The 23,547-nt window shown below is 44.6% G+C and overlaps 1 protein-coding gene and 1 long non-coding RNA gene across 2 annotated transcripts in view; one reads left to right on the top strand and one right to left on the bottom strand.

The window, feature by feature from the left end:
• The window catches only part of EMILIN2 (elastin microfibril interfacer 2), a 51,084-nt gene extending 46,728 nt beyond the window's left edge, over positions 1-4,356 (bottom strand). The window contains exons 1-2 of the mRNA XM_012535302.3: positions 4,066-4,356; positions 3,407-3,529 (exon numbers count right to left, since the gene is read on the bottom strand). Of these exons, the coding sequence (XP_012390756.1) occupies positions 3,407-3,529; positions 4,066-4,199 (257 nt within the window). The 5' untranslated portion in view covers positions 4,200-4,356. The remainder of the gene's footprint in view (positions 1-3,406; positions 3,530-4,065) is intronic.
• On the top strand, positions 2,660-15,324 carry LOC117203704 (uncharacterized). Its single transcript, XR_004486570.2, has 3 exons — positions 2,660-3,029; positions 6,447-6,631; positions 13,433-15,324. It is a non-coding gene; the product is annotated as an uncharacterized LOC117203704 (long non-coding RNA).
• Positions 15,325-23,547: the final 8,223 nt, after the last annotated feature.

The raw sequence follows: 23,547 nt of genomic DNA, 5'->3' as shown, positions 1-23,547 counted from the left end.
TTACGCTACTTCAGAGTCTACAGCAGCTGCCCTTCCTCCTCAGCGGATAATTATCAACAGATAATTCCCCTTATCTCCTCTTCAGGTCTGATCAGCCACCCTTAGGAATCAGCTGAGGGAAGACAAAGCGGTGTCTGCTGACACAATCCTGTGCTTTGGGGATCCAGACCGCTCCTCACACCTAGTGCGCAAGAGACACAGACCGACAGATAGAGCCCTCATTTTAAATTCCTAGTGACAGAAAAGTCTTCATAAGAATTCTCTGCACACTACCTCACAAGCATCAGGACATGAGCTTTTTTTTTTTTTTTTTTGCGGTACGCAGGCCTCTCACCTCTGTGGCCTCTCCCGTTGCGGAGCACAGGCTCCGGACGCGCAGGCTCAGCGGCCACGGCTCACGGGCCCAGCCGCTCCGCGGCATGTGGGATCTTCCCGGACCGGGGCACGAACCCGTGTCCCCTGCATCAGCAGGCGGACTCTCAACCACTGCGCCACCAGGGAAGCCCAGGACACGAGCTTTGAATGGTTTTTCCGGAAGCATACTGTTACCTCCATCCCCCGGTGACAAGTTTCAAGGTGGTGGCTCAGCCGGGGGGCACAGGTGTGGCTTCCCCAATGTCTCAAGCTCCACCACTCCAGCCTCCCTAGTAGTATCCTTTAAACAACCAGCCTAACAACCCAAACAAAGAAAGCAAATCGGCCAGTGTTTTCATAACATAAGAAACTGCACAGCACGGTGGACAGTGTGAAAAATGATGTGGTCCACTGTATCCTCACAAATGACCCCCGGGAAAGAGAGTAAAGCACATGGGCGTGAACACACATGCACATGCTTGCACACAGACCAACGATGCTCACTCACTTTTATATGGGAATTGCCTTCCGTGAAAGAAGGTGGAAATGTTCCTAGTAGTTGAGTAGTATGCTAGTGACAGAAGGCACACACTCAAACACACACATATACACACTCTCTCTCTCTCTGTGTCTGTCTGTCTCTCTCTATTGTTACAGGGACAGAGGCCGGTCCACAAAGGCCAGGTCTGGAGGCAGCTCAGCCACTTACCTGTCAGGCGACCACAGGAAAGTCAGGGAACTTCTTGCCTTGTTTATTCATTGGTAAAATGGGGACAGTGGTATTCATCTTGAAGGGATGTTGCAAGAATTAAACTAACATATGGAATGAACAGCCTTAACACAGTGCCTGACACACAGAAGGTTCTTTACGGCTTCAGGAAAGTGATTACTCAAAATGTCCACAAATCACACAGAAACCCTCTCTGCTCCCAGTTTCACATGACGACACCCAAATTCACAGTCTGGAATCTAAGTCTCTCCATATATGCAAACGGAGCATCGTCTAAACCTTCTGGAAGCATACCCGTGCTAGGTCCCCACAGCCCATGGCGGCTGAGCGCCCAACGCCTCGCCGGGCTCAGAAGTTCTCCTCTTGTTGCAGGACTTCCCCATCGAACCCCTCGTTTCCCTGACGATTTCCCCTCAGTCTCAGAGCATATTCAGTCTCTCCCTTTGGCTTTTTCACTTTTGTCCTAAAACATGCCGAGTTTTCTAATTCTTCACCTGCTCAACTTCCTTTTTCCACCAAAACCTTTGCAACACATTTGATTCCTGGTAAAGGGGTTTCCTCACGACCCATGCCCTGAATCTCACCCAAGTTACAAGGCCTATACCCCCCGCTGACCTGAAGTTGCCTCCTTCTGCATAAGCAAATCTTCCTGCTGCCTAAAAGCCCTGGCCTTTCTGGTCCCCTCGGCCTTCCGGGCTTCTCCTCCCGGGGTCTCTAAGATGGATCTCCCTCCTCTGAAGTCTTGGCTTTGCTCTCTCTCCTCTCTTGGCTTCTCTTCCTCCGTTCTCTCCACCGCCCCTAACAATTCAGCTCTGCTCCGACTCTGTGAAGTCCTCACGGGCTCCTACCTGCTTCTCCCAGACACTCGACTGTCACCAGCAGCTAAACTTCACTCCTCATTCAAGCATCTTGCCAGCCTCCATGCCTGCACGTCCCACACCCGGAAAGGATCCCGCAGTAACTCCAGGCTGAGTTTCCCAAGAACCTTCACTTCCACAGGTCTCAGGTTCTAAGGATCAAATAATGAAAACCTGACAACACCTGTGAATTGAGAGGCGTTACTTAGGCTCCTGGACTCATCAGAAACACCTGGGAAATTCCGTGTTAAATGCCCCTTAGAACCAGAGACACAGGCAGTGTGACAGCACTGTGCCCTCTGACAGGCTACACAACTCAATGTGACAGAGAGCAATTCAATTTCGACCTCATGCTCTGCCTACAGCAAGTGGGGAATCTATTCTAAGTTTCTGCTTGTTTTGTTGGGAAGGGGGGTTGTTTGTTTTTCCTTTCAGTTCTCACCCCAGCCCATGTGCAATGATCCAGGGACCACTACCACCTCATAGGCCTGAAGGCTCATCTACTGCCTTCTGACATAAGGTTTCCTGCAGCACAAGTTCCAGTCTGTCCCTCTGCTTTGCCAAAGACAGATCCGCCTACTGGCTATTCTTTGCTGTAAAGACAACTGTGCTCTGAGACAATCAGTTTATTCTTAGGGGAAAACCATTAATTTCAACCATCACATGCGTTCCCCAACAGCCACTGATTCACATCAGCTCATCCTCTGATATCTGGCTTACACAAAAACACAAAGACTTGCCAGATGACAACTGAATGAACGTGATGTATGTAACAAAATCTGTACTCTGTTGCTTCACTTCCTCTTTTTTTTTTTTTTTTTTAAGACAGTGAAACCTTTATAAGGAAGATTAATTCTTCCCTTGGTCTTTAAGGACCATTCTCTCCTGACAACCACTTAGCTGAATCCCCCAAATCTAACTTGAAAAAACAACAATCGCGCACTGTCAAGCAAGTTGTTCCTGGGGACTTTAGAAATCTACAACACCTACAACCGAAGAGGTCAGTTTTATGGGGACATTTGGACAAAACTCGCCTGTTCACTGGCTAGAGCAAACCTCTAGAGCAAACCTCTCAGCTAATCCTACATGTAAGTTTTCAGCAGTATACATTTTGGAATTTTCTCTGTGCCCCAGAACACACAATATGGATCTAATTAGGCCCAGCTGCTTTACGTTAGTAATAAAATTGAAAGAAAAAGAGAGAGAGAAGTGGAGGTCGGTGGCTTTGTTCGTCCCCTCCTATGCCCGGCGATGGCCAGGCCGGTGCATCCCCAACGCTGACTCCAGGCAAAACACGCTCCTTAAATACCCCAGCGAGCCTGGTACCCTGCTCAGCGCTGAAACTTTTCAGCTGCTGAGTTTTCACCCGCTGGAAGAGATTTACTGAGCGGCTGGAGCCCAGCGCCCTGACCCCACCCCCGCGGCCCCGGCGCGCCCCGCCCGCCCCTCGGCTCCCGGGACTTACACGAGCGCGGACGGACAGGGCATCTGGTTCCAGGCACAGTTGTACTGAGCCTGAATAAAACTCTCACTTCCTTCCAGCACCGAGCAGCTCACGTTCTTGTTCACGATGTAGGCGCACCAGTTCCTGGGGTGGAGAGAGAGGGAGAAGGGCACGGTATAAACCGGGAGAACAATGAGGCTGGGGGAGACGGGACGAGCCGACCCGGCAGCTGACCGCGCGGGGCTCGGGGAGCTCGTCGTCCTCGCGGAGGCGGGAGCACAACCAGCAGATATTCGGACGGTGCGCGGGTGCGCCTTTGGAGAGAGTGCACCTTTATCCCACAAAAGACAGACGGGAAGAGCCCCCACGGCCCCAGGGGCCCCAGTAATTCCCGGGGGGAATTTCCTGATCGCCCTGCTCTGCGGGACACTCCCTGCGCCCCACAGCCCCGGAGGCAGCACTGCTGGAGGCGAGGGCGAGGTTGCCCGGGACGCCCCGCGCCGGCCACGGAGCGCGCGGCCACCGCGGAAGAGGCGCCGCCCCGGCAGCCCGAGGGGGAACCCCGGCTGCGGCTCCTCGCCTCGGCAGGGCAGCTTCGGGGCCGGCGGCCGGTCGGGGAAGGGCAGGCGGGGGCCCACGGCTGTGGGCCGTCCTGGGACAAGGAGAGGCCGCGCACTTACTTGTTCCTGGCGCTGGGCCGCGCGGGGTGCCTGGGCTGAGGGTCGGCGTGGCACAGCCCTGCGCCGCCCAGGGCCAGCAGCGCCAGAGCCCAGAGCCAGGGCGCGCGGGGCCGGGGCCGTGTCCGCTGCCACATTCTGTGCGCGGCGGGCGCGACCAGCCGGCCGGATCCGGAGCGCGGGTCGGGCGAGCGCCGGGAGGTTGCGGGCTGCCCGGGCGCGGCCGAAGGCAGGAGGCTCGGGCGCTGCGCGGCGCCCCCACCCGCGCTCCGCGGCCGCCCCCTGCGGCTTCTCGCTCCCACTTCTCCTTTTCCGCCCCGTGCTCCCGCGCTTCTCCCCCTCAGTGACGCACAGGTCCCCCCGGGTGCCGCCCTCTTTATTTCACTTCCCTCTCCGGAACGTGACTCTCGCTCCACCACGTCTGTCTCCAGTCCTCTTGCTTCTCGGCAGGGGGTTGTGGGGCGTGAAAGGGCTGTAGGGTTTGGGAGAAGGGTCTCTGTTATAGAATTTCCAATTACTCATTCCTTTGGTCTCATCCCAGGAGCGGGGCAACTCCGCCTCCCACCTTCCAGCAGGCGCGCCCGGCCCCTCGGGAAGGGCCGCCGTCAGCGAGTCTGGCGGTCCACACGTCGGGCCTGGGTGCCGGCTTCCCAGGGCGAAGGAGGAACATCTTTATCAGTCCTTTATCGGATTCCGATTTCCTCCTCTGGCAAGACGCGGCCATTCCTCCGCATTTGAACTTGAGAGTTTAGGGGAAATGAACGCGGGTCCCCTTCTCTTTCTTTCCCTTACGCATCCATTAAATAGTTTCTAAGTCAACGTGCGGGGCAGCAGGGGACACTGGAAGCGACAGCCCCACAACTTCCCAGCAGATTCTGAAGCACAGCATCCGGCTCTAGTATACAGATCATCTCTCGCAGCCTCTGCTTCTGATGTCCTATTCTGAACTTTCTTTTTCTATCAATATTAAAGACATTTACCCCACAACAATCGCCTTTGCTTCTAGACAGTTCAGACACTGCTAGACATTTGTCGTTTCACTTGCTTGCATATTTTCTGCCTATTTTTTTGGGGCAGTTTTCAATCCTGTTATTTAATATGATTATATAATGAGCCATAATTATAATTTACCATAGATCTTAAATTTTCCTTTAAAAATACTACTTAATGGCTGTATAGTATTTCATTTTATTTCTGCCTGTTTTTGAGTTACACTAATCTCTACCAATTTCTTTTGGGGATGAAGCAACTCTGCAGAAGAATGTTACATAAAATCCCCACTGGAGTGTTGTGTTCTTGGGGTGAGGAGAGAACTATATATTGATATTTGAGTTAACTTACTGCATCTAATGAACCGGAGTGGGGTTATGTGTAGACTGCATAGATTAACTGCAATATCTGTGAGTTGACGGGACACTGTTGGCTGTGAATTGTGATGTGGACCATAATAACACTCTGCTATGTTCCCTACTGTAACTAGATGAAACTAGTGGTCCATTTTACTTGATATGCTTTGATGATGTTGTAGGGCCTTTTGATTTGCAAATAGAAGAAAATTCCCTAAGTAGAAACTTCACAAGAGCGAAGCAGAAAAATATACCACGTAAGGACATAGTCTGTCCATGAACTCTCTAAATGGAAGATCATGCAAATAATGGACTGATGTCATCCCAGCCTTCGAAAGAGCCACCCTGAGGGGGAAGGAACAGAAAGGGATAAAAAGCTGTCTTGCATAACCCTATCTCTATCTTTCTGCGTGGCTTCCCTATCCTTCCCATCCTAACACCGTTTTTGTCCATGAAGTGTCTTAGGGAAGAAGCAGAGCACAGAAATGAAGGAGAGGGACAGAAGGGGAAAAATGGAGGAAACACACAAGTTGTGTATGTCTACAGCTGACAGCTAACAAACCACAACTTCTCTTAAATACTGGTAATTCTCAAACTTGAGAGTGGGTCAGACTGATCAAATCACATCTAGTTTTTTCATTGACTCAAAGTTATACCGGGAAGCTGTCTTCCAGTCCAAGAGTTAGGGACCAACTTTTTATTGAGATGACCACGACACCAAATTTAATCAGCTATAAATGGCATTTATCAGTAAATAAATGTTATTCTGAGAATCTGGTACGTGCGAGGCACCTTGCAAAAATAGTAAGTCATGGGTGAGTGAACACGGACGGGGGGCTGTGTTTACAGAGCTCCCAGGCCTTCCTGTGCAACAAACCATGTGATGTTTCTGATGTGCAGTCAGATAAGTTAGACAATATTTGTCCCATGCATCTCTCTAGACACATCTCCACGGGTACCCACTGTGGGGCTGCTCTGGGAAGATGGAAGACTTGAGGCCAAGATCTCAAAAGACCCTTTTCTTTTTTTCTTCTCTAGCCAGAGGAAGGGACCCTTCAGACTCAGGAAACAGAGAGACTTCCAGAAGAAGCAAAGCAGGAGAGGCTTCCTGGGGATAGGGTGGAAGCACCTCAAGAAACAGTCTAACTGGGCAGATCATCTGGTCCCAGTCATAAGCAACAGAGTGGAAATGATGGGCAGAATGCTGCACGTGTGAATTCTTTGTAAGCCGCCAACTTCCTCAAATAAGCACTTGAAAGCTGTCAGTTTCCTGTAACAATCCAAAGTAATTTCTTTCTCTTTTAAAACAAACATGCCCCATAGTGACTTATATTCTTGATTGTGTCACCAACTTACAGAACCGAACTTGGGTCTGCTCTCCCCATGAGCAGCAAAGCCAACCTACTGATACCGGGTTGTGGTGAAGGAAAGTACAGCATTTATTGCAGGGCACCAAGCAAGGAAAACAGGCAGCTCATGCTCAAAAGACTCGAACTCCCCTTTGGCTTTCAGGGAAGGGTTTTAAAGGCAACATCTGGGGTGAGGGTCGCAGGATGTGTGATCAGCTCGTGGACTTTCTTTTGATTGGCTGGTGGGGAGGTAACAGAGTGATGTGGCAGGACCCTTAAGCATCAGTCCTCTGGTTCCACGTGCTTATGGTCAGCATCCTCCACCTGGGTGGGGGGGGTGTCTTAGTTCCTGCAGAACAACTCAAAAATATGCGTCAGATTGTTGTGTACATCCCTTGAGGAGGAACTAGGACTCTGTTTTATTGCTCAACTGTTGTTTAAGCTACCATTACTTTTCTTGCTTGACTGCTTTTCCTTTGTTTCTGCATTCCCTCACTTCTCTAATTAGTAACTGCTTGAGTCTGCTCTTTGGAACGCAGGCAAGGCCTGAGAGACTAAAGCCTTTTTCTCTAGAAAGAAGAAACAGGGAACACAGAGGGGCTTTTGTACCCAGGGAGGAATCACAGGGTCCTGCTAGGTTACAATCTCCACTTCTTTTTTTTTTTCTCTTTTTTTTTTTGCGGTACGCAGGCCTCTCACTGTTGTGGCCTCTCCCGTTGTGGAGCACAGGCTCCAGAGCACAGGCTCAGCGGCCATGGCTCACAGGCCCAGCCGCTCCGCGGCATGTGGGATCTTCCCGGACCGGGGCACGAACCCATGTCCCCTGCATCGGCAGGCGGACTCTCAACCACTGTGCCACCAGGGAAGCCCCTTTTTTTCTTTTTTTTAAAAATAAATTTATTTATTTTATTTATTTATTTTTGGCTGTGTTGGGTCTTCGTTGCTGGGCACGGGCTTTCTCTAGTTGTGGCGAGTGGGGGCTACTCTCCGTTGAGGTGCATGGGCTTCTCATTGAGGTGGCTTCTCTTGTTGCGGAGCACAGGCTCTAGGCACGCAGGCTTCAGTGGTTGTGGCACATGGGATCAGTAGTTCTGGCTCGCGGGCTCTAGAGCGCAGGCTCAGTAGTTGTGGCGCATGGGCTTAGTTGCTCCGCGGCATGTGGGATCTTCCCGGACCAGGGCTCGAACCTGTGTCCCCTGCATTGGCAGGCGGATTCTTAACCACTGCGCCACCAAGGAAGCCCTCCACTTTTCTTGATATGCCTCAGTCCTGAGGGGAACAGAGGGGCTGGACAAGAAAGGGAATAAGGTTTTGTTTGTTTATTTTTGGCTGCACGCGGGCTTTCTCTAGTTGCGGTGAGCGGGGGCTACTCTTCGTTGCGGTGCGCGGGTTTCTCATTGCAGTGGCTTCTCTTGTTGCGGAGCACGGGCTCTAGGCACGCGGGCTTCAGTAGTTGTGGCACACGGGCTCAGTAGTTGTGGTTCGCAGGCTCTAGAGTGCAGGCTTAGTAGTTGTGGTGCATGGGCTTAGTTGCTCCGTGGCATGTGGGATCCTCCCGGATCAGAGCTCGAACCTGTGTCCCCTGCATTGGCAGGTGGATTCCTAACCACTGCACCACCAGGGAAGTCGCAAGAAAGGGAATAAGATTTCGGATAGAGAGGATAATCATAAACTCAGTAGGGGAATTCGGATTTAGGGGGACTCAGTCCCATTAACTAAAGCAAAAATGCAAAGTAGAACTATTTCATAAAATCCATTCCTTCACTATTGGTCATGATAAAAGAGCTCATCAGGCTCTGTACTTGGGGGGTACTTCTCGTGAAGCAGTGAGCCTGCTGGACCCCTACCACACCCAGACTCCCTTCAGTTGCCTGGAGGAGGAGAGTGGGTGACCATTACAGAGGCAGCAGGCGGGTTCATTGCCTCCACCCCACCACCAGTCATCTGGGCACAAGACATTTGATCAAGATGAACTGATCTGCATCTAGGATGTGGTCAAGAGTCATATGACTTGGCCTGGGTGTCCCAACCTACTCATTCCTTATCTTTTGTTTTCTAGAACTCAAAAAAAGTCTCCCCTGATTTCTAGCTGTAATTTTAGGTGTCTTAACTTCTTTGTGCTGTTTACTAATGATGAAAAACGGAAGTCCTTGAAGATAAGATATCTTGCATAAATTTTGATTGCAAAGCATTTCTAACATAATACACCCTCAGAAAATGTCTTACACATTCTTAAGTTAGTGATCTTTGTTTATTTGTTTTTGTTTTTTTAAGTGCGGTTGGGTAGGGAAGGAGAGACAGAAATGCCTCCAAGGAAAATGAACTGGCTGCACCACGTAGCTTGGTCTCTGCTTTGGAACGCCAAGATTTGGTTGATACAATTTTGTGTAGCTCCATTCGCCATAGGCACAGCATTTGACAAGGCACCTTTGGAAAGAAGTCAGTGAGTCCCCAGACTTCAAAATTTACAAACAAGGGCTACTTTCCCATCTTGTCAAAGGCTTTGCTCAAATAGACCCAAACTGAACAAAGAACAGTCGCTCTCTTCATTTTTTCCTAACTGTATATTTGCAAATATCCCATCAGCTATACAGAGCTAAAGATTCAAAGTCTCTTTATCTTCTGAACCCAAGACTGATCTTATTTATCAATTGATTGATTTAATAGCATTGTGAAAGATGATGGCCATTATGTTAATCATCTTTCATGAGAGATGCCAGGAGCATACCTCCCTTTATTGGTCAGGGGTGTGTGCCTTAATACATGCTAAACTATCATCTGAGACCTTCAAAACTGCGAAAAGTTGAAATTATGCCTGAAATCACACATGAAAAAAAATGTTTAGGAGCTCATGCAATGGACTTAGCATACTGTTCAAAACTGGGTACCCTCACCTCCTGAGCAGAACGACGGGGACAAATCAAAAGCCTCCCAATCCTCCATTTCCTCTTCTGGAAAGGGGATGTCTCATGTAGCTGTTGGGAGGGTGCATTGTGTTACCACATGTACACTGTTTAGCACAGTGCCTGGCACAGGGTAAGTGGAGGATAAATTTTCACAACTGTTATTGTTACCACTTTGGTACTGCAAAAAATTTGCAGTCAGGTCCAGGAGCTTTGTCATCTTTTTGTTGTGTCCACTGATGTGGGAAGCTGACCATCTACTGCAGTTCTTCTTTCCAAATAAGAAATATATATCAAGAGGGCACGTGCACAACTCAATCAGAATGACTCTAAGTGTGGTCGTCGGGAACAGAACACTGTGTTCTTGACTTCTAGCTCAGTTTTCTTTCTACTGCTCTCCAAGAGAAAACGTACAGCTCAGCTGATTATTTAGGAGATTTCATCCTCTACATTGCAAAGGAATTTATTTTAGGACAATTCAATGAAATCTTTGGGAGGATTAATAACTCTACAAAAATAAACTCAGATCATCAGGCAATTCGATAATAAGTTTCTTCTTCTTCCTCAAACAGATGAAACTAGTAACTAATTCCATTTCCTTTAATTTTTTTCAGATGTTGCTTAGATCTAAAAATGCTTCCTATAGCTAACTGTGGGCCATATACTGCATTGGAGAATTCAGTGCTGTCACACTGATGGTGTGGTTTTGAACACATTTTTTTCTTCATAAGAAATATGGCAAAAATAGGCTCTTAGAATTTTGTTTGTTTCCAAGAGAATTATAATAGCTTGCAATAATGCTTTCATATATATGAGTCACATCAAACTATGTTGTATAGTTCATAATTTATTTATGGAATGAGAGTCAATTGTTCTGGAAACAACAGAGTATTTTAAATAGGCAGAATGTGTTTGATGATTGTATAATAAATTGTTAAAGTTTAGGACAATCTTGGTCCATACTCATTAGAATAGTATTCATGAGCAAATGAACTCTTTCTAGTATCTCAGGTTGTGCAGTTCTAAACCATGTTTCAAGTATTTAAGTATAGTCAGCTCTCATTATTTGGTGTCGTATGTTCTATTAAGTTGCTGCAAACACTGAATTCGTGAATACTGAACAATTGCTTGCAGAGGAAATACAGGAGTAAGAAGCCTCTGGTCAAAATGTTTCTGTCAACCAATCAATACATAACCTTCTTTTCTGTGTGTTTCTATTTAAAGACACCTTGTTTGATATTTATTATTGATTCATTGACAGTGAACTCACAGCCAACCCCACTATAACTTGTGCCTGAACTAAGCTTATCTCAAACACATATTTTCTCCATAAGGCACATCACAGCCTTCTTGCGCTAAGGAACACAAGACAGCGCTTCAGCACTGCGCTTGGGGGCCATTTTAAACAACGAAATCACCAAAAAAAGCACAAAAATGCAAAAAGCATAGAATTCAATTTTCCATGAAAAGGACACTTCTTTACAGTATGAGACCTAAAACAAGAAGGCAGAGCACTGCCTTGCTAGACCTCAGCTGGAAATGTGCACAGTTGGGCAAGTCAACATTTTTGCCACTCTGCTCAGGTCCACCGATGGCCACGAAAGTGCTCTAAGTATTGCTTTTGTAGTTAAAAATAAATTCCGTGAAGAGGCAACTTCACAAAATATAGAATCTGTGAATAATAAAGATTGACTGTATTTCAACTTAAGTCTGGGAACAGTAAGAAAATATTACATCTGGGAGGAAAAGGCAAAGTTCTTGGAATTTTGTGGCCATCAAAAGATTTGTTTCATCAGTAAGCATATTGAGGAAGTTCTGCGTATGGAACGCTGCCAGGCAATATGTGAGCCAGAGAAAAAAAGATTTAGTTCTTTACCATCTTAATTGGCTGGAAAGCAAAACACACATGTATGAAATGACCTAACACGTACAAAGTTACATTCAGTAAATAAAATATTGCATAGTAAAAACAGTGTACCTAGGTTATGATAAAGAAACAGAGCCTGAGGCAATCAGAAAAGTTCAGTATTCATTAGGAAAGACAGTGGAGAAGTGTGGGTTTGAGTTGAGTATTTCATTTTTTGTTTTGTTTTGCTTTGCTTTAAATCAGCTATAATATCAAAACCGAATGTGATTTGCAAGAGAGGAAGGAGCAATTAATGTGACCTTGTACACTGTATGTGTTTAGTAAATAAAGACAGGGGCCAGCTTGTAGATTAGCTAAGCCAAAGTGTGTGGCCTTAGAAGTAGCCAGGCGGTTGCAGCAACATGAATGGACCTAGAGAGTATCAAACTAAGTGAAGTCAGTCAGACAGAGAAAGACAAATATATCACTTATATGTGGAATGTAAAAAAAAAAAATGATACAAATGAATTTACTTACAAAACAGAAACAGACTCACAGAGATAGAAAACAAACTTATTGTTACCAAAGGGGAAAGGGAGGAGAGGGATAAACTGGGAAATTGGGATTAACAGATACACACTACTATACATAAAATAGATAAACAAGGACCTACTGTAGAGCACAGGGAATTCAATTCTTATAATATCTTCAATTCTTATATCAATATCTTATAATATCTTATAATTCAATATCTTATAATAACTATAATATCTTATATCAACTATATATCTTATAATCAATATCTTGATAATAACTATAATGGAGAAGAATCTGAAAAAGAATATATATTTTTTATTTATATATATGTATAACTAAATCACTTTGCTGTACACTTGAAGCATTGTAAATCAACTATATTTCAATTTAAACAATTTAATTAAGTTAAAAAAAAAAGTAGCCAGGAGATAGGTGAGGTGGGGAGGCCAGTTGGGATTGAGGGGTAATGAACATGAGGAAAGGGTGAGGATGTGTCACTGTTAAAAAGTACAATATAGGTTGGTAGAAAAAACAAACAAACCTCTAGTTCTTTTTTCCCTTCATCTAAAGAGAGGTAGGGTGACCAGATGTCCCTGATTTGCCCAAGCCAGTCCCAGGGTACTCCTGTTGTGGATCAGTTGACACTGTTAATTATCCTTAGTGTCTCCTTTCATCTTCCAAAGTGCCTGGGTTTGGACAATAAATTATATGGTCACTCTAAGGACCTAAAATGAACTGAAAATCACAACTCTGTTTAACACCAATATAGTGTTTATAAAAACTGAATAAAACATTAGTAAATATCAATGCAAATGACAAAATCAGAAAATAGGAATGAATTGGACTGCTGTAAGTCATAATTTTACTCAGGGCAAGTGCTTCTGTTCTGTTATTGCCTCATGCAGTTTATTTATTTATTTATTTATTGGCTGCGTTTGGTCTTCGTTGCTGTGCCTGGGCTTTCTCTAGTTGTGGCGAGCAGGGGCTACTCTTCATGGCGGTGTGCGGACTTCTCATTGTGGTGGCTTCTCTTTGTTGCGGGGCACAGGCTCAAGGCACGCGGGCTTCAGTAGTTGTGGCTCGCGGGCTCTAGAGCGCAGGCTCTGTAGTTGTGGCTCATGGGCTTAGTTGCTCCGCGGCACGTAGGATCTTCCTGGGCCAGGGCTCAAACCCGTGTCCCCTGCATTGGCAGGTGGAATCTTAACCACTGCGCCACCAGGGAAGTCCCTGCCTCATGCATTTTGGTGACGTATTATATTTTAGAAAGTTGATTGGGCACTGGAGACTTGGTTTGTTTAGTTGGTTGTTGATGAAGCTGGTTATTTTTTATTTATTTTTATTTTTTTGCGGTACGCAGGCCTCTCACTGTTGTGGCCTCTCCCGTTGCAGAGCACAGGCTCCGGATGCGCAGGCTCAGTGGCCATGGCTCACGGGCCCAGCCGCTCCGCGGCACGTGGGATCTTCCCGGACCAGGACACGAACCCGTGTCCCCTGCATCGGCAGGTGGACTCTCAACCACTGCGCCACCAGGGAAGCCCATGAAGCTGGTTATTTGCATGAACTTTCCTTGGCTCTGTCTTCTCAGACGTAATCATTTTAAAACTCATCCCCAAGAGCTACGGAAGAAGAACACAGTGCCGTGGCTACATTCTGCTTAAATGCTCCGGCCCAGCCACAGCTCCTTTAAATAGTGCAGAACAGGGAAGACCCTACTCAACGGCGGCTCACAATCTAAACCCGCTGACATCTTTGAACACTTATTGGTTGAAGAGACTAAAACAACATAAATAATCAGCCATGAGCAGATAAAAGTTGCTAATGTCTTTTGACTAACGGTAACTACAATGTGAGACCAGAGTTTCACATTCAGAGAATGTTGAGGGGTCAAGGAAGAAACTACATTCGTTTTTTATTGCATTCTCACATGTTTTTCCCCATCTTTTAAAAATATCAAAACAAACTACAGGACTTCCCTGCTGGTCCAGTGGTTAAGACTCCGCGCTCCCAATACAGGGAGCCTCGGTTTGATCCCTGGTCGGGGAACTAGATCCGGCATGCCGCAAATAAAGATCCCGCACTCTGCAACAAGATCCTGCATGCAGCAACAAAGACCCCGCATGCCGTAACTAAGAGCCGGCGCAGCCAAACAAACAAACAAACAAATAATAACATCTAATTAAAAAAACGAAACTTTATTCTCTGAGTATTCTGAGGTTATGCTTTCCAAAGCGCTGTTTGGGGGCAAAGTGGTGTCAGGATTCCTGGGAGAAATAGGAAGGACATTAGAAAACGGGCACCAGAATTCAGTTCCTATGTTTTTCAACCCTGAAAGCATCTTCACTTTCCTGCTGGGGATTCCAATTTCATAAAGGTTTTTAAAAAATAAATATTTGTAGATTGTGGTTTTCTAATGTAAATTGTATCAAAGGATAGCATTCTTGCCAACAAGTGCATAAAATGTGATAAGCTCACTGAATTTTTCACAAAGCGAAGGCAGCCGTGTGAGCAGCACCCAGATCCTGAAGCAAAACATGCCTTCAGGGCCCCTCACAGTCCCTGCAATCATTAACCCTCCCTTCCCCACAGTCACATCAATTCTGACCTCCAACACCATCACTTAAAGATTTGTTGAAGAAAAACTATTGATTTGTCTTATTTTGTCCATAATAACTGGCACAGTGCCTGGCACATAATACTTGTTTAATAACTTGTTTAATACTTGTTGAATGAGTGAAAGAAAGCAAACGGGTGTCTAACTTTTACAAGACAGTGGATCAAATTAACATACATAATATACTAGGGGGAAAGGGGCATTACACTGGGTGAGAACTGGGATCTGGGGATGCTAACTTGGACAAAAGTTGAAAACTCAAACTTCAAACAGAAGAGTACATTTTAGTTTTATCTTTTAACAAATGTAAACAATTTGAATAAATCTAATCCTCTGCAATTTTCCTTGGGCTTTAATCAACTCCGCTCACATCACATCCACTGTAACTGGTGAGGCCAACCTCCAGAGATCTTGTTTCTCTTTCTCATTTGTAAATGGACCCATGCAGCCAAGAAATGACTATTTTCAGCCCTTCTCCACCCCACTCTGAGGCCCAGTCAGTCAGAAAACAAAATAAGAGTCACCCTCTTCCTCAGCCAAAGCATGTGATCTCTGGCCAGAGCCCTTCCCGCCCTAATGAATGAGGTAATGAGGGGCCAAATAAGGTTTCATATGTATGTCGCCTCAGAATTACAGTTTATCTTCACTGTGCTTTTAAAAAGCTGGAATTAAGAACCTAGCGCTGCCAAATCACAGCTTAGAGAGATCTGTCAACTCTAGAGATAACAAATAAAAGGAAAACCCATTTCAAGCTTTGAACTGCTGCTCCTAAATGATTCCCAGGGAAACACAAATAAATTGTCTTCAGAGGACAGATTCATTATGAAAAACCTCATTAAGTTGGGGTTTTAAATATTTCTTTAAGATACTTCCAACCTTTAAAGGAAGCAAGTCTGGAAATGGAAACTATTTTGCTTAGAGGATGAAACCCTCCAATTTACACCACCCCCCCGCCCCCGAAATATGTCATGCTTTATCATAGATGAACCTTCAAAGGCAAGGTGCAGAGATAAAGGCCAGACTGGAGAAACACACAAATCCACCAAATCCATTCAGTCTACATTAAAACTAGCCTTCAAAAACAGGAGTGTTTGATCCAGAAACAAATCTAATTTGCCTGAGGAGGAAGAGCAGGTCTTTTCCCTTTTTTACTTTTTTTCTAGTTATGTTTGATTGGAGGCCCGTAAGCAAGTATAATCTTTGCATAAACTGTTCTCTGTGTGGAATTTTCTCCACGCCTGGAGAACTTCACCTATGAGACCCTGGCAGTCATTCGTTCTCTGAAGCTTTCCAGGTGTCTCCAAGCCCTCTCACATGTTGCAACATATAACTGATAAAGAATTGATAGAGGAATTGATTTAACAAATGAACAAATCAACAAGAAAAAGAATCCAGGGACTTCCCTGGTGGCGCAATGGTTGAGAATCCGCCTGCAACTGCAGGGGACACAGGTTCGAGCCCTGGTCTGGGAAGATCCCACGTGCTGTGAAGCAACTAAGCCGGTGCGCCACAACTACTGAGCCTGCAGTCTAGAGCCCGCGAGCCACAACTACTGAAGCCTGTGAGCCTAAGAGCCCGAGATTTGCAACAAGAGAAGCCACCGCAATGAGAAGCCCATGCACCACAAGGAAGAGTAGCCCCCACTCACGGCATCTAGAGAAAGTCCACGCGCAGCAATGAAGACCCAACAACAAAGACCCAATGCAGCCAAAAATAAATAAATAAATTTTTAAAAATAATACATAAGTTCCCTCTGAGGAAGTGACATTTAAAAAAAAAAGAAAAAGAATCCAATAGAAAAATGGGCAATCTGCCCTTCACAGAAGAGGAAACGCAAATGGCCAATGAAAAATATGTTCAGCCTCATTAATAATCATGGACGTGCAGAGTAATACCTAAGTAATTAATTAATATCTAATGCAAATAGATACCACTATGTACTACCAGATTAAAATTTAAAAGCCTGACAATACCAAGTGCTAGTGTGAATGCGGAGAGAAACTCTCCCTCACTGCTAATGGGAGTGTAAACTGGTACAACTGCTTTGGAAAACAGTTCTGGCCCTTCCCTTGTAGCGCAGTGGTTAAGAATCCTCCTGCCAATGCAGGGGACATGGGTTCGAGCCCTGGTCCGGGACGATGCCACATGCTGTGGAGCAACTAAGCCCGTGCACCACAACTACTGAGCCTGCACTCTACAGCCTGTGAGCCACAACTACTGAAGCCCACATGCCACAGCTACTGAAGCCTGCGCGCCTAGAGGCCATGCTCCGCAACAAGAAAAGCCACTGCAATGAGAAGCCTGAGCACACGATGAAGAGTAGCCCCCGCTTGCCGCAACTAGAGAAAGTCCATGCGCAGCAACAAAGACCCAATGCAGCCAAAAATCAATCAACCAATCAACTAAAAAAAAACAGTTCTGCACTACTTTTTACATTTGAACAGTCACGTACCCTAAAACCCATCAACTGCACCCCTAGATGCATAACCTAGAGATGGATGAAAAAATTGGGGCTGCCAAGAGGAGAGCCTCAACACTATTCTTTTCATCTCAACAAGCCCAGAGTAAGCAGCAAACCCTTTGCCATAGTGATGGTTCTATCTCTGTGCACAATTACTATTGTTCTTTTCAATGAATTAAAACAGTTTCACAGAGTTGTGATTAGAAATAATGGAATATGTTTAGCACAGTTTTTAGGAATTTGTCTATTTCATCTAGGTTATCCAACTTTTTGGCATACTTTTTGGTTCATAGCAGTCTCTTATAACCCCTTTTATTTCTCTAGAATCATTAGTAAAGTCCTCACTTTCATTTCTGATATTAGTAATTTGTGTCTTTCTGTTTTCTGTAGTCCATCTAGCTAAAGATTGTCAATTTTGAACCAATTTTTGATATCATTAATTTTCTCTTTTTTTATACTCTATTAAACTTATCTCTACTCTGGTCTTTATCATTTCCTTCCTTCTACTAGCTTTGGGTTTCATTTGTTCTTTTTCTAGATCTTCAAGTTGTAAAGCAAGAGTGTTGATTTCAATCTTCTTATTTTTTAATATGAGCATTTATAGCTATAAATCTCCCCCCTCAGCAGTGCTTTCATTGTGTTCCATGTTTTGGAATATTATGTTTTCGTTTTCATTAGTCTCTAAGTATTTTCTGATTTCCCTTGTGATTTTTTCCTTGATTCATTGGTTGTTTAAAAATGTGTTGTTCAATTTACACAAATTTATGAATTTTTAGTCTTCTATTTCATTTATTTTTAAAATTGAAATATAATTCACATACTATACAACTGACCCATTTAAAGTTTACAATGCAGTCGGTTTAGTACATTTACAAACATGTGCAACAATTACCACAGTCATTTTTGGAACCTTTTTTTTTTTTGCGGTACGCAGGCCTCTCACTGTTGTGGCCTCTCCCATTGCGGAGCACAGGTTCTGGACGCGCGGGCTCAGGGGCCATGGCTCATGGGCCTAGCCACTCCATGGCATGTGGGATCTTCCCGGACCGGATCACGAACCCAGGTCCCCTGCATCAGCAGACGGACTCCCAACCACTGTGCCACCAGGGAAGCCCTGGAACCTTTTTATCATCTCATGTAGAAACCCTATATTCCTTAGCTATCACCTCTGGTAGTAGTTTCCTAGGGAAACTTTGCCATTATAAAGTACCAAAATCCAGGTGGCTTGAAACAACATAAATTGTCTCGGTTTTGGAGGCTACAAGTCTGAAATAAAGGTTTTGGCAGTGCCATGCTCTAAGAATCTTCTGTTTTAGTCTCCTTAGGCTGCTATAAGAGAATACCACAGACTGGGTGGCTCATAAATGAATTTATTTCTCACAGTTCTGGAAGCTGGGAAGTCCAAGATCAAGGTGTGGGCATATTTGGCATCTGGTGAGAACCTGCTTCTTGGTTCACAGAAGGCCGTCTTTTTGTTATGTCCTCACATGGTAGAAGGGATAAGGGATCACTCTGATGTCCCTTTTATAAAGGCACTAATCCCATTCATGTGGGCTCAACCCTCATGACCTAATCACTGTCCAAAAGTCCCACCTCCAAACACCCTCACGTTTGTGAATAGGTTTCAACATGTGAATTTGAGAAAGACACAAACATTCCATCTGTAACACCTTCGTCGCCTCTTCTAGCTTCTAGTTCTTTGGTTTGTAGATGCATCATTCTCATCACGTGGCCATCTTCTGCCCACGTCTCCACACGATCTTCTCTCTGTTAGTGTCTGTGTCCAAAGTTTCCCTTTTCATAAGAACATGTTACGTTGGGTTAGAGCCAACCTTAATGATCTCATTTTCACTTGATTACCTCTGTAAAGACCCTATTTCCAAACAAGACCAAATTCTGAGGTACTAGGGTTTGAACTTCAGGATCTTTGGGGGGCATACAACTCAATCCACAAGGTTAACTCTGTATCCTTTGGCTATCAGAACCCTACTCCTAGACACCCCCCACCCCACCACTAAGCAACCGCTAATCTTTGTTTCTATAGATTTTCCTAAATTTTCATAGGAGTGGAATCCTACAGTATGTGGTCTTTTGTGACTGGCTTCTTTCACTTAATGTTTTTGTAGTTCATCCATGTTGTAACACGTATAGGTACTTTCTTCATTTTTATGGCCAAATACTGTTTCACTGTCTGGATGTTAAAAATTTTGTTAATTCCTTGATGGACACCTTTTAGTTATTATGAGTAATGCTGTTATAACATTCATGTACAAGTTTCTGTGTGGGCAAATGATTTCATTGCTCTTGGGCATATACCAGGAATGGAATTACTGGGTCATGTGGTGATACTATGATTAATCATTTGAGAAACCACCTGATTCAGATTGTTCTCCAAAGTGACTGGATCATTTTACATTCCCACCAGCAATGCATGAGGCTTCTAATTTCTATACCTTCTTGACAAAATTTGCTGTTATCTGACTTTTTGATTATAGCCATCCTAGTGGATGTGGTGTCTCATAGTGGTTTTGATTTGTGTTTCCCTGATGAATAATGAGGTTGCACATCTTTTCATGTGCTTGTTAGGCATTTGTGTATCTACTTTGGAGAAATGTCTATTCATATACTTTGCCATTTTTAAATTGGGTCATTTATATTTTTATTATTCAGTTATAAGGGTTCTTTATATATTCTAAGTATGTCCCTTATCAGGTGTATGATTTGTAAATATTTTCTCCCATTCTGCTGTGTTGTCATTTCATGTTGATAGTATGCTTTGAAGCAAAATTGTCTAATCTTGATGAAATCCAATTTACCTCATTTCCTTTTGTTGCTCTTGATTTTGGTGTCATATGTAAGAATTCTTTGCCAAATCCAAGGTCATGAAGATTTACCTCTATGTTTTCTTCTAGGAGTTTAAAATTTTTGCTCTTCTATTTAGGTCTTTGATACTTTTTGAGGTAATTTTTGTACATGGTGTGACGTGGGATCCAAGTTAATTTTTGCTTGTGACTGCCCAGTTGTCTCAGCACCATTTGTCAAAAAGACGATTGTTTTCCCTTTGGTTGATTCTTGACACCCTTGCTGAAAATCAATTGACCATAGAAGCATAGATTTATTTCTGAACTCTCTTTGGATAACTGTTGCTTTCTAGTAAATTGTGAAACTGAAAACTACATCTGCCTATTCATTGTTGCACATTTTCTCTTAGCCTCTGCTCATTTTTCTTCATCCTTTTTTCTCTGTTCAACCTGCATAATCTCTATCAATCTATCTTCAAGTTCACTAATTCTTTCTTCTCCCAGTTTAAATCTACTGTTGAGTCACTCTAGTGAATTGCTTATTTCAGTTATTGTACTTTTCAACTCCAGAATTTCCATATAGTTCTTTAACATTTTTCTTTTTATTGATATACTTAATTTGATAAGACATTGTCATTGCACCTTTAATTCCTTAACCAAGTTTTCCTTTAGTTCTGTGAACATATTGATAATGGCTAATTCAAAATATTTTTCTGTTAAATCTGACAACTAGTAGCTCTCACAGGTAGTTTCTGCTGCCTTCATTATTTCCAGTGTAGGAGTCATACTTCCCAATTTCTTTGCATCTCCTAATTTTTTGTTGGAAATGGCACATTTTAGATAACATATTGTAACAACTTTGGGTACTGGTTCACCATCTTCTGGGGCTTATTTCCTTACTTAGTGACTGGCTGGATTATTTTAGTGAAATCTGTGCCCCACCCCATCCCCCAGTGTTAAGTTGGATGCTCCTCTTCAGCGAGGCACAGCTCTAGGTGTGCCCCACAGTCACTCTGGGAGAACAGTGGTGGTGTTAGGGCTCTCTTCTCTTTCCTCAACCCTACAACCAGCTGTCAAACTCCATTAATAGCTGGTTGACTGCTCTATTTTTTATATCAATGCCCGGAACAAAAATTCCTGCACAAACTAATTTAATCAAAGTATGGCTTTTTTGATGGGGATGGAAGTTTCTGAGGTGTTTGATATTTGTTCTAACCCAAGGTGGGCTTCTTCCAGGTGTCTTATTGCTCCATTCTCTCCTGAAAACTAGCCAGCCTATATCTTCATTAGTTCCATGGACCTCTTCCCAATTCCCTATACAACCTCCACTATTTTTGAGAATGCTCTTAGGTTTAGATTTCTCCATGTTGTGAACGAAGCCAGTTCCTTTGCGAAGTGATTAGGAGCTATTTGTTTGACATGTTTATCTCCCCTCCTCCCTCCGAAACAAAATCTCAGAGCCAGGGCTCTGGAGCTGGGAATGATGGCAAATTTCTGAGTAACACCTGTGCCCTAGGAGCTAAACGTGGTAGAGGTGGCAGTAGCCCAAGATCCTCTTGGCTTGCTTCTCCTAGGGTGGAACCACCACCTCACGAGCTACAGGAAGGGCTATCAAGGCTTCACTATTCTCAGCATGCCAGGTCCAAGGCGGAGCCTCCATCCCACAAGTGGGGCCAGGGAGGAAGGAGACAGCCCACACTTCTTGACCACACTGACCTGGGACTTAGCTTTCAGCAAAACGCAATTGTGGGCATGGTAAGAAACCACTGAAGTCTTGCTCCTCCTGGAAAGAAAGCCCTCTGGCTGGGAGATGGAGGGTCAAGGGAGCACAGGGTTCTTGGCTGTAGCAGTCTGGACTGGGGTCTCCGCCTTGCTGAGCTGGGAGGTCGGAGGGGGACAATGAGGTTTGGTTTAAAATGCCACAGATCCTAAACTTTCTTACAGAATTTTCATAGATTTTCTTGAATAGATATTTCATTTACTGTTTGCCCTTAGGACCATTCCAAGAGGTTTTAAATGGCTGCTTTTAATACTTCTCACCAGCTACTGGGGAGCAGGGTCAGCAGAGCTCCTCAGGCTGTCTTAGCAAAAGTTAATCTCCCTCCACATTTTTTTTTTAAACAAACATCATCATGGAATTAATTTTCTTTTTTGACCACAGTGTGCAGCATGCAGGATCTTAGTCCCCTGCAGGGATTGAACCTCCGTGCCCCCTGCAGTGGAAGCGCCAAGTCCTAACCACTGACTGCCAGGGAATTCCACTTTTTAAAAATTTAATTAATTTTTGGCTGCGTTGGGTCTTTGTTGCTGCATGCAGGCTTTCTCTAGTTGTGGTGAGTGGGGGCTACTCTTCATTGCGGTGCACGGGCTTCTCATTGTGGTGGCTTCTCTTGTTGCAGAGAATGGATTCCAGGCTCGAGGGCTCAGTACTTGTGACTTGCAGGGTCTAGAGCGCTGGCTCAGTAGCTGTGGCGCACGGGCTCAGTTGCTCCGCAGCAGGTGGGATCTTCCTGGACCAGGGCTCGTACACGTGTCCCCTGCATTGGCAGGTGGATTCTCAACCACCGGGCGACCAGGGAACCCCCTCCCCCCACTTAATTCTTAAAGCATAGGTTTGATTAGAACTGCTGGAAAACTTGTATTGATTCAGTATTTCCTTAAAAGCCCAAAGCTTTAGAGGTCTGCTCCCACATTAGATCTAATTTTATTTCCCATTGCACTCGAGTCAGACTGAGCTCCTTCCAAAGACATGCTCTTTTGTCTCATTGTCTTCACTTATAGTGTCCTTTCAGCTCCTCCCTCCTTCCCCGAACTGCAGCATACATAAATCCTACATACCCATCAAGGCCCAGTTTCAGTGTCACATGCTCCATCATCCCTCTGCAATTCACACTTACCTCTAGTCAGATTTAGTGATCATATCTTCTGTCCATGTAATTGCCTAACAAAGGGAAGAAAGTGATATCCATTGGAAACTCACCAAATGCCAGACCCTATACTAATCATTCAACTGTTTCATTTATTAATCAACCTTACAAAATAGGTACAATTATCCTCATTTTAAAGATGAGAAAAACTGAGATACAGACAGGTTAAATAATTTGTCCTAGTCATAAAGCGGGTAAGTGTTAAAGCCTAGATTAGCATAGGCAGAGCTTACACAATGCTTCTTTAGCTTGGGGATCCAACATGTATGAAAAGAATATATGTAAATGTTTTACTCGGCATATAGAAGCTATTCTCTCCTTCCACAGGTCAGATAAGCTGGTTTGCAAAAAGCACATATATGTATTTGCTAAATTAATGAATTTATGAATGTTCCAATAAAAACCATTCTGTATTTATTTATTTTTATTTTTTATTTTTTTGCGGTACACGGGCCTCTCACTGCTGTGGCCTCTCCCATCGCGGAGCACAGGCTCCGGACGCGCAGGCTCAGCGGCCATGGCTCACGGGCCCAGCCACTCCGCAGCACGTGGGATCCTCCCGGACTGGAGCACGAACCCGTGTCCCCTGCATCGGCAGGTGGACTCTCAACCACTGCGCCACCAGGGAAGCCCTCATTCTGTATTTCAAACAACTAAGGCCAACTACTTTATAATTTTACATTTTGAAACATCCCAATAATCAT

The sequence above is a fragment of the Orcinus orca genome, chromosome 15, assembly GCF_937001465.1.
Source record: "Orcinus orca chromosome 15, mOrcOrc1.1, whole genome shotgun sequence".
NCBI lineage: Eukaryota > Metazoa > Chordata > Mammalia > Artiodactyla > Delphinidae > Orcinus > Orcinus orca.
This window is presented reverse-complemented; position numbering and strand designations above follow the sequence as displayed.